General features: G+C 33.6%; 1 protein-coding gene and 2 pseudogenes across 1 annotated transcript; all 3 read left to right on the forward strand.

The window, feature by feature from the left end:
- The first annotated feature begins 1,149 nt into the window (after nucleotides 1-1,149).
- On the forward strand, nucleotides 1,150-2,381 carry LOC134242003 (uncharacterized; annotated as a pseudogene).
- A 505-nt stretch (nucleotides 2,382-2,886) lies between these two features.
- LOC134242004 (jmjC domain-containing protein E-like) lies at nucleotides 2,887-7,276 on the forward strand (annotated as a pseudogene).
- A 269-nt stretch (nucleotides 7,277-7,545) lies between these two features.
- LOC134242005 (jmjC domain-containing protein E-like) lies at nucleotides 7,546-11,410 on the forward strand. Its single transcript, XM_062724013.1, has 4 exons — nucleotides 7,546-8,769; nucleotides 8,952-9,134; nucleotides 9,690-9,832; nucleotides 11,186-11,410. Exons 1-4 carry the CDS (start codon nucleotides 7,555-7,557, stop codon nucleotides 11,265-11,267), a joined length of 1,623 nt encoding a protein of 540 aa, XP_062579997.1. The 5' UTR covers nucleotides 7,546-7,554; the 3' UTR covers nucleotides 11,268-11,410.
- The last annotated feature ends 612 nt before the right edge of the window (nucleotides 11,411-12,022 follow it).

Genomic DNA, 12,022 nt, shown 5'->3' on the forward strand with positions numbered 1-12,022 from the left:
GCTTAACCTCTTTGTATTGTTCTGGGGAAGGAAAGAAAAGTTTTATTTTTGAATTTATTTTTGAAAAATGAAAAGGGGGTGGAATTACATGTGCAATAATAATATTATGAGAAACAGAAAGCAAGTAACTTATTTACTAAAATCTATTGAAATGAACGATTACAACATTGTCTTATTTTCAATCAGTTTTCTTCTGATTATTATGAATATAATTAATTGAGAAAAAAAAAGAATACATGAAAACTGAAAAAAAATCAAGTATCCATGTTTTACTTATTCGTTGTTCATTTTTAATTTTTTTTAAATCAACCAGAAAGTTTTTCATGACTATGTTACAGAATTATTGTCTTTTATACACTAACTTGAACATTTCACACAAAAATTATTTATAGATCATTATTACTTCAATGTTCGTCAATCAACTATGTCTGCTCTTTTTGTAAATTATTTATAATGGCTAGCCGTCGTGTACAAGATGGATTACTTGGCAATCTTATGTATAAGCACAAGACATGTACATTTGTAAATTGAGAGGGTCATGGCTACATTTAATATCAAGGAAAGGTCTTAGTTTACATTAAACGTTTGATTCTAACAGAAATTTAGAATTTTTCCATGCCTGCCTGCTGACACAGTTCAAGCTTTTAAATCAATTTGAGCTGCAACTTTGATGTCGAAATTTTTTGTTGCAAAATTGTAAAGAACTATTTCAATGACAAAAAAAAACGTTAATAAACTTCTAATAAACTTTTTTAATGTTTTTCAAATGGATTATGCATCATTGATAGAAACCAATTTTTCATTGCTTTGCTATGAACATGAGTGGGTGTATTTTATTTATTTCCTTCATTAATTATCACAAATTTTGATGAAACATAAGGCACAGGTTAAAAATTAATAGGAATATATTTTCTAATTGTTTTATATAGGGATTATCATCCCGAGTCTATAAACCGCACTGTCATTTCTTTGTCTATGTCCTTTCTATAAACGCCCTCAGGATATGCTAAATTACTTTACTTATGACTTGACTTCCCTCATGATGCATAAATGACATATCGCTGACAACTCGAAACAACGGACATGTTTTTTTCTGTAACGCCGAAATAGATTTTGTTGTTGACCCTTTAAGAAATGGCGGATTTGTAGAATTAAATCGGACATTTTCACTCGATTGTATCTTGTATTAGAAGTGACAGGATTTCTTCTTCATCTGCTGGGATTTTGTTACCCATACTGGCGATCTCTCCATTTTAAATACACAGAGGATGTTGTATAAAAGACATTGATATAGTGATCCAAGGTTTTGACGAGGAATATGGAGGAGGTGTGTCAATGGAATTTGTTCTGATATCAACATTGTTGGAAGAGGTAACCGAAACTTTTTAACCCCCCCCCTTTCCAAACTGAAACAGAAATCTATTAAATAAAAAACGAACTTAAGAACTTTTTATTCACATGTAATATAAAGGGCCTTGTTTTGTCATGCAGTTCAACAAGGAACTTGATTTACTAAATAATTCGTTTTTTTTAACTCAGTATTACATGTAACTGTTTTAACAAATTCTTTTCGAATTTCATTTTTTTTTTACTTAATTTCCACAAGTTTCAGTATTAATCCCCTTTGTCTATTGTAGATTGGCTACAAGTTGTGAGGGTTTTTGAGATTATTGCCCTTGGAGCATCTCTATTCGCCACATTTCTTGTCATTCTGAATCTTTCTGTGTCCAGATTCTCTGACAGCAAAAGAATTTATTTTTGGCGCTGTTGTCTTGCTTTGTTACAGGTAAGAGATGTTTCATAGAATAATCAATTAGAAGTTATTATATTAATAGATTAATTTGATTAAACGAAGAAAAGTAAAGGGTGAGAATAATAAAGAACATGTTACAATTATTTAGCGCAGAAGGTGGGGGTGGGGCTTAGTGCTTTTAAGACGGAGTAAACTTTATTCAAAACTTTGAAATATTCTGTGTTAAAAAGTTAATAATATAATTATATTCTTGCTTTAAACGTTTCTCATAATATTTTGGAATTTTTCAAAAATTAATTTTCAGCTGGAAGCATTCTGCTGTCCGCAATTGTATACGGGGCATCCGTCAGAGAAGGAATCACTTGGTCCTATGGATGTGTTGTGATTGCAGGAAATATTTTTCATGGCGTCGGGAGTGCTGATGCTGACAAATTACTTTACAATGCGTTCCAAAAAATAATTGTGCTTATCTATCCTACTTATTTATCTTGACAGTTTACATTTAGCTTATTAACATTTTAAATAACAGACAGACACTGTGCTAATATAAATAAATTCATGTAATTCTTTTTAAACACAATTTTCATTTATTTTTTTTTTTGAATAGTTATTGTTTTATGTTACTATATACAAGGTTTAAATTTTTCATTTTAATCAAAATGTTTGTAAAATAAAGTAAAAATGAATAAAACATTATTTTTCTAAGGGATTTATTTTCTGCATCTTCGAATTCTATCTTTAAGTTGAGTTTACATGTTTTCCTACTGTTGTACAGTGTACACGTACAAATTTTAAACCGAGAGTCTAAAAATGATTGTTAACAGTATATTGGGGACATCAGTTAAGTTAAACATCTAACGCTTTTCCCTTTTGTAAACATGCTTTGTAAATTGGTTATTGATGTTCCATTCTGAAAAGATAAAGCATGATAAAACTGTAATGTATCAAAGGGGAGCAATACAACCAGAACCTTTAAGCGTTCTAAAAATGTCATGACTCAAGGCTAAGTTTAAAAGTTTTGAGAATAAAATATGTTCGATTTACAACAACTTTTTAGTAAGTCATTTACATGTATAACATTCAACTTTTTTTTTAATTGCCTCGGGATCGATGAACATAAAATACGCAAACCACAACAGCCGGAAATTTCTCACGAATCTGTCGTTGTGAAATGTAGAAGCTAGACATGGGAAAAGAAAGCGTTAGATTAAGGAAATTGAAGGTTAATTTTTGGGCAAACATCTTTTGCTTCATATTATGTTGTGTTCACGCACTATCAAGCTGTCTTTCTCCTGAATCTGTCCTCGAAACTGCACATTCAACTTGTATTGTTGCTCTCGTGACTAACAGTTGTGAAATTGATAATCAAATTTATGACAATTCCCAATTTTCTGACCTTAAACAGTTATTGATACGTAAAGATTTAGGAATTCTAGTGGGGTATATTGACATAAATAGTAAGTGGCCCGACGGGAAACAATTTCACGGTGAAGGGGTAGAGGCAGGAAAAATTGTCTTATTTTAAGAAAGTCCCGAGGATTTAACATGTCTACTGCCATCTCCATCTCAGAAGAGCTTGGTCCCGCTTATTTTTAATGGTGTGAATGGACTGACAACTCTAATAGACTTTGTCAATGATGGATGTCATACCTACATGTCACCAACTGGGGATGTTTTTCTATTGAGGGGCTACATAAAGAGGAAATCCACAGAACAAGATTTTATGTTCAAAATATTTCAGACGTGCAATCAAAAGATGTGTTTCAACCAGTGAATCAGAATTGTAAAGTTATAGATTAACCCTGTTTATCAGACAATCATAATTTTCATGTTCACAACAATAAACCTGAAAATTCCAGAGTGCGAGAGAATAGATTTTCCTTCCAAGGATGACTTTTTCCATAATTATGTAAAAATATCAAAGCCAGTGATATTCAAAAATGTTTTAAGAGACTGGCCAGCTTTTACAAAGTGGACAAACAGATATTTCCGAGATAAATTTGGGAAAAATGATGTCCATATCAAGTTGACACCCTTGGGTGAATACGAAGGAGTTGAGCCACGATATATGTGGGAAAATCACGAAAAGTTTGAGATTCCCAAATCAGTAGAAGATCAGTTGCCCTTTCCTGACTTAGTAGTTGTTAGACCGGCCACTAAGAGACATTGAATTTCTCAAATTTCATGGATATGTTGAAGGAGTATCCAATGGGACTATTAATGATATGTCGGCATATCTGGAGTATTCCTCCATTCCCGATCACCTGCAGTACTAGAGGAGGATATAAGAGAAGATTTACTATTCAAAGGGCTCCTAAAGAGAAAACATCTAAATATATGGCTAAGTGATGGAATAACTTTGGGGAAAGCTGCATTTTGATCAATTTGACAATCTACTTTGCCAGGTACAGTAAGTTAAACGATATTACAAAGATGTTCACATTCAACATATTTAGTTGTCATATTTCGAAGAAGTTTAGAAAATGCTATTGTGTAATTTATTTATAAACCAATTAACATTTGTATAACATCAATGTGGTATCTGCATCCTTTTCAGATAAGTGGAAAAAAGCAGGTGATTTTGTTTGATCCTCACAACAATCATCAGATGTACGAGGGACACATTCCAGAGGCAATCCTGTCCTACGATCAGACCTCCCAATACATTCCACCGTCGCCATCTACTGGAAAGCACGTCCATGGTTATGTCCCCTGTTGACATCCAGAATCCAGATTATTCTGTAAATATATTTAGCAAAAAAAATCTATGAAACTTAATTAAATTCCTCTGGGATTGAAAAATTGATTTTTATTTAGTGTCAAAATAAAAGGATGACTGTGTATGACTTCTGATATTTGATTGTAGACAGTGAAAGATATTGTCAGAATGTTAATGTTCTAGCGCTGATAACGGCAGCTTGCACTGAGAAAGATTCTGGATTGTTAAGGTCTGCTGGGTTAATAATGTATTGTAAAGCGCTTTGAGTAGCATTTATGCTAGAAAAGCGATTTATAAAAACAATCATTATTATTATTATTATTACTACTTAGACACTTTTTCTAAAAATTTAGAAAAAATGCCTATTTGATAATAAGCTTTGATTTTCCTTTGACAGAGGTTTCCACTGTTTGGAGAAACTTACCCCATGAACTGCACAATAGAAGAAGGCGACATTCTGTACATGCCTTCATTTTGGTGGCATGAAGTCCAGTCCTTTCCCAACAAAACAGCAGGAAGAAACCTTGCCATCAACTTTTGGTAGGTTATTTTCTTTCAAAGATTTTTACAATAATTAATGTTAGTAGGCAGGATTACTTTGATAATAAAAGTACATGTAACTTCTCTGAAGTTGTCTCTCTTTTGGTAATTCTGTAGACTAACCATCTACTGCCTTTATCTTTCCAATGATGATCTGACCACCTAGAGGAAATTGTAAAAGAATGCAATACACCAAGCCATATGATTGATACCTGTCAGTTGCTTTGCTTTTTTATGCCCATCTGCAGAAATTTCAAGGATTACATGTATATTCTATATGCATTTTGTGTTCATCTGTTGGTCTAGCTGTTAGCTACTGGGTATTTCTTTCTAGCTCAATTACTTTTCTAGAATTCACATTTATTCAAATGATTTGCCAGTCTTCCTTTAATAAAGGAAAGGTGATTGAGAAATAGGGCCAGTCACCAGTAAGGGCACATTTTGTTAAATCTCTGCAATTACAGTGTATCTTGGTAGTATTGAAAAAAGTGGTCAGAATTATTCTCAGCTCCAATGTTTTGTAAGAACCATGACCACCTGATTTTTCCCTTAGCTTGATTCCAGATTGATTAAAATAGTAATTTTTTTTCGTAACTCCAAATGCATTTGTTATACCCCATGGAACAATTTGCGTGAGGTATAATGTTTTTGACCCGTCTGTCAGAGTGTCAGTCAGTCAGTCAGTCCGTCAGTCCTTATTTTTTGTCAGCGCCACTCCTCATAAACCCCTACACAGAATTTCGTCAAACTTTGCAGATATTTAGGACACAATATGTAGATGTGCATATTACCAGAAAATTTTTATTCTTATATTTTTCCCAGGAATTTCTGCATTTTTTAACTTAGGGTTTTGGCCCTACCTTGAATATAGAGATGAACAGTTTGTGAGCGCAACTCCTCATAAACCACTGCACAGAATTTTGTCAAACTTAGCAGATATTTAGGGTACAATGTGTAGATGTGCATTTTACCAGGAAATTCCGATTCTTTTATTTTTTCCGGGAATTTCCACACTCTTCAACTTTGGTTTTTGGCCATACCTTGAATATATAGATGAACAGTTTGTCAGCGTAACTCCTCTTAAACCACTGCACAGAATTTCGTCAAACTTTGCAGATAATTAGGAAACAATATGTAGATGTGCATATTACCAGGAAATTCCAATTCCTTTTTTTTTCCAGGAATTTCCACACTAAAAACTTAGATTTTTTGGCCATATCTTGATTATAGAGATGAACAGTTTGTCAGCACAACTCCTCATAAACCAATGCACAGAATTTCATCAAACTTTGCAGATATTTAGGACACAATTTGTAGATTTGCAAATTACCAGGAAATTCCAATTCCTTTATTTTTTCCGGGAATTTCCGCACTTTTCAACTTAGATTTTTGGGGATATCTTGAAAAGAGATGAACAGTTTGTCAGCGCAACATCTCATAAACCGCTGCACAGAATTTTATGAAACTTTGCAGATATTTAGGAAACAATGTTTAGATTTGCATATAAGCGGGAAATTCCAATTCCTTTATTTTTTCCGGGATTTTCAGCACTTTAAGTTTTGGGCGAGCGTGGGGAATGAGCTTGCTCACTTTTTCTTTCATTATTTTCAAAAATTTGCTCTGTTATATCATCAGAGATTCTTGTGTAACTAACTAACCAATTGCTATCTGTTTTGGTCAATGTTGTCCGTCACAACAATAAAGAAATAGTGAACATTGGGTGGAGCCTGCAAACAAACTTCTAAAGAAGCAACATTATAATTTGATAAAATTATATGGGAGCTACATGTTCCTTGTATCAACCAAAAAAAAAAACAAACAAAAACAAAAACAAAAACAAAAAAGAAACAAAAACAGAGTTCACACATACATTGTGACACTAGAGTGACCTTTTCCATCTGTGGGCCTTTAATAGAGAAATATTAAGGTAGCTGATATGATCATAAATCAAAATAGAAAGCTAGCTTGAGGTACCAGTTAAACTTTTGAAAATCACTTATTTAATTTGAGAAGTTTATATATGAAATTGAGCATTTGAAAAATATCGATATTTCTTTGATCGAGAAAAGTAGCCATGTATTTTGTTTTTTTACAGGTATGATCCATTTCTAGTGAGAGAATTCCCTTGCCCAGAATGTCAGCTTGATGTAAACCCACAATACAGACATTTATTATGATATACATGTACTAGTATTAGAATTACATTTAATTGTCTCAGATATCTCAATCTTCATTTTTAAATAAATTGATTATTTTTTATTATTTATCAATTGTTTTAAGTGTTTAAATATCTAATTGATCTTGAGAGTAGGATTTAATATAATGCAGTAGCTTTATTTTCAGTTTCTCTGAGAATGTACACATTCAATAACAGGTGTGCTAAATTCACAGTAGACTCTCTGATCTTTTCTAGCTAAACAGGAACTTGTCCATATTTTAAATAAAAATCATTAAAAAGTCAATAATCAGGACCTTACCTTGTATTCAAAAACAATTTGGAATTGCTTAACTGAATTTATGCAGAAGTTTACCTTGGTTCCAAATGATACGTAGATTCGAAAAATTGCCATTCGTTGAGGACACATTTAAATTATTGTGTCTATTGTATCTCATTCCGTATGTGTATGCATTATCAGGATGTTTCTCGCTAGATTTTGTTCTAAGGCGAGCAAGGACTTCATGCATAGTCGCTTTTGTGACTGATGGGTGCACTGTTGTTGAACACGATCCATCTAAAGAGTATAAACAATTTCAATATATAAGAAACTTATTGCTTAGCAATAAACATGGAATCTTGGTTGGATTTATTGATATAAATGATGCCTGGCCCGACGGAAGTGAAGTTACTGGAAAACATGATGTTGCTATTAATATTGGGGATATAGTGTTGTTCGAAAAAATTACCAAGGACAGAACGGAAATATACCCAACTGCGCAACCTCAAAGTATCGCTCCACTTGTTCTTAGAAATGTATACAACATTGAAGAGTTGATACAATTTATAAATCAGGGTTGCAATACGTATCTTCATGCTACTGGTGGTCTGTCCAAACAAGGTCTTTACAGGGAGGAAATTCTGCAATCAAAGTTTTACGTTAAAAGTGTTTCAAATGTTCAGTCTAAAGATGTGTTTTTGCAAAAGTGTTCTGAAAATGACAACTTCTGTTATTCAGATCGTAATTTGCATGTTCATGGTGTCCCCAAACTTCCCGAGTGCGAAAGAATTCAACTTCCAACACGTGATGATTTCTTTCACAAATATTTGAAAAAGTCAAAGCCTGTTATTTTCAAAGAAGTTTTAAAAGACTGGCCAGCATTTACAAAATGGTCAAACAAATATCTGAGAGAAAAATACGGCGGACAAGAAATCATGTTCCAACTTACACCACAGGGTGAATTTGAAAGAATCGAACCTATAAATATTTGGGAGAATTACCAAAAATTTAAATTTCCTCGATCATGCGCAGATCAGATTCTTACTCCTGATCTAGTGATGGTACGACCCGCTACTGAAAGCAAAAATCTGTCGGTCTTTATGGACATTTTGGATGGAATTTCTAATGGGTCTATTGTAAATATGTCTGCATATTTAGAATACGCTTCCATTCCCAGATATCTGCCAGAACTGGAAAAAGACATTCGAGAAGAGGTTCTCTTTAAGGGTCTCCTAGAAAGGGAGATGCTGAACATTTGGCTTAGCGACGGAAGAACTCTTGGAAAATTGCATTTTGATCCATATGATAATTTTCTTTGCCAGGTAAAATGAGTATATTCTTAAAAAAAAATAAAGATTCTTTTTTATGATAAATAAATAATGAATGAGAATTTTAATACAATATCTAAAGTATTAATTTATTATTCATTAGTACATGTATTTATGGAAAAGTGAGAAAACCTTTATTACTTAATTAGAATAATTGTAGACTTTACTATTTGTAGATAAGTGGAGGAAAGCAAGTTATATTATTCGATCCACACAACAACCATCAATTATATGAGGGTCACATTCAGGAAGCTAGCATGTCGTATAATTTTACGTCGAAGTCATTTCAAAGACGATATTTGCTAGACAATACGGTGCAAGCATTTTCTCCCGTTGACATCATGAACCCTAATTATACAGTGAGTATACATGTATGATGCATGCTTGGAACAAATGCGTAATTTCGTATTGAGTTAATATTCAAAGACACTTAGATGGCAGTTCAACGAGCAATTTGGATATTTATTATTTTCATTAATGTTCGAGGTATTTTATGCAAATTTATGTTGTTTTTGTGAAAGAGCCACTAACAAAATTTACATGCATATTGTTAATGATGTGAAAAAGAAGTTCATGTATAAATAATTTACAGGTGATATGTTTAAAATAATTCACGTACGTTTAGGGAAAGGGATTAATAAGAAGTGTTGCCAGTTCCTAAGCTGAGAATTCAAAGACAATAAAATATACTTCAATCTATGTTCGAATCAATCAAATCAAAGCTAAGTGAACAAGTTCGTTGGTTATTTACAAAATAGACACGTCCTTGGATTATCTCAAAAGAGAAGGCATGTTTTTAGGGTACTTTTCCTGTCTGTTATATGAATTTTGACTTGCAAAAACAAAAGATTAGATTGCAATTCTTGACTAATAACTTTTATATTTTGAAAACTGTTCCATTAATCTTTTGGCAGAGATTTCCATTGTTCGGAGAAACCTACCCCCTGAACTGTACTCTAGAGGAAGGGGATGTTCTATACCTGCCCTCCTTTTGGTGGCATGAAGTTCAGTCCTTTCCTAACATCACTGCGGGAAGGAATCTAGCAATTAACTTCTGGTAATAAATTCATATTTCGAAAGACTTTATTAGCTCACCTGAGCCGAAGGCTCATGTGAGCTTTTCTGATCAAAATTTGTCCGTTGTCTGTCGTTGTCGTAGTCGTTGTCGTCGTCGTTGTCGTCGTCGTTAACTTTTCACATTTTCATCTTCTTCTCAAGAACCACTGGGCCAATTTTAACCAAACTTGGCACAAAGTATCCTTGGGTGAAGGGGAATCAAGTTTGTTCAAATGAAGGGCCACACCCTTTTCCAAGGGGAGATAATTATGAATTAGAGAAAATTAATGGCATTTTTAAAAAAATCTTCTTCTCAAGAACCACTGGGCCAGGAAAGGTGAAACTCATGTGGAATCATCCTCAGGTAGTGTAGATTCAAGTTTGTTCAAATCATGACCCCCGGGGCAAGGGTGGGGCCAAAATGGCCGACCCAAGTTTTACATAGGAATATATAGGAAAAATCTTTAAAAATCTTCTTCTCAAGAACCACTGGGCCAGGAAAGATGAAACTCATGTGGATTCATCCTCAGGTAGTGTAGATTCAAGTTTGTTCAAATCATGACCCCCGGGGCAAGGGTGGGGCCAAAATGGCCGACCCAAGTTTTACATAGGAATATATAGGAAAAATCTTTAAAAATCTTCTTCTCAAGAACCACTGGGCCAGGAAAGGTGCAACTCATGTGAAATCATCCTCAGGTAGTGTAGATTCAAATTTTTTCAAACGATGACCTTGGGGCAAGGTGGGGCCAAAATGGCCGACCCAAGTTTTACATAGGAATATATAGGAAAAATCTTTAAAAATCTTCTTCTCAAGAACCACTGGGCCAGGAAAGGTGAAATTCATGTGGAATCATCCCCAGGTAGTGTAGATTCAAGTTTGTTCAAATTATGACCCCTGGGGCTAGTTTGGGGCCAAAATGGCCCACCCAAGTTTTACAAAGGGATATATATGGAAACCTTTTAAAATCTTCTTTTAAAGTACTTCAAAGCTACAATTAGTGTTATTTATATGGAATCATCCTCAGGTAGTGTAGATTCTAGTTTGTTCAAATGATGAACGCCTGGGGGGGTGGGGGGGTTAAATTCAAGCCCGATGTGCTCAGGTGAGCGCTGTGGCCCCTGGGCCTCTTGTATTGTAATGTTATCAATAATAGTTTAAGCATTTTGCTTATTGTTGACTAATTTCGTTGAAATAAATTTCACTTGATGTTTCCTTTGCACATTAAAAGTAATACAATCTTATGGCATTATGAATACCAATTGAATTCTTTAGTTTCTGAGTAGTGCATTAAATATGATTTGATATTGTCATTTCATATAATTATCTGCTGTTTATAACATGCGTTTGTTTTAGGTATGAACCGTTTTTAACTCGAGATTACCCGTGTCCCGAGTGCCAGCTGGACGTTAATCCAAAGTACAGACATCTTTTATGATACATCCTCAATCTTCTTTGACTTTTGATATGTTCAGGTTTTTCTTCAGAGATCTTGGTGTGATGTTTAATTATTTAAAAAATATACTGAACATAACTATAGCGATTCATTTTTATTTGAAGTTTAAGTACATATTTATGTATCACAAGACCAACATCCTACTATGTTAAGATATACATGTAGAAGGTCAAAGATGGGAACTTGAAGCCCCCGGAACCACAAATGAATGCAAGTTTTACCAAGTGAAAGGTCAAGTGTCAATTATACAATCGTCTACAACTCTCCTCAATATAAATATCTCCATTGGCGATTTAATTTAAACTGTAAATTTAAAAATATGTGGTGTATTATATTAGTCAATATGGGCATTTACTAGTGTCAGAATGTCATTTTCTCGCGACTTTCATTGCATCTGACGTCCTCGGATGGGACTTTTGAATTGACATTTAATGAAAAATAACCATTACAGCTAAAAACTTTAAATAAAAATGTACGTTTGAAAAATAACTTTTTTACTTTGCCATTTTTTGCGAAGAAATATATCATTGATCTCAAAGCAATCTTGATGTAAACCCCAAAATTGTCAATGAAAACGTTGCAGTCGACCATGAAAGACATCTAAAATAATTATCTTTTGTATTTATGACACTAATATAGGCTTATTTATTGTTTAAAGGATCAATCGATCTTGCCGACTTTATTAGAGACCATGCTTAATTCCTTCAAATAGATCTTTCAAAAACACCTTTCATTAG

The sequence above is a fragment of the Saccostrea cucullata genome, unplaced genomic scaffold (genome assembly GCF_032062105.1).
Source record: "Saccostrea cucullata isolate Sc308-1 unplaced genomic scaffold, CSIRO_AGI_Scuc_v1 ctg5577, whole genome shotgun sequence".
NCBI lineage: Eukaryota > Metazoa > Mollusca > Bivalvia > Ostreida > Ostreidae > Saccostrea > Saccostrea cuccullata.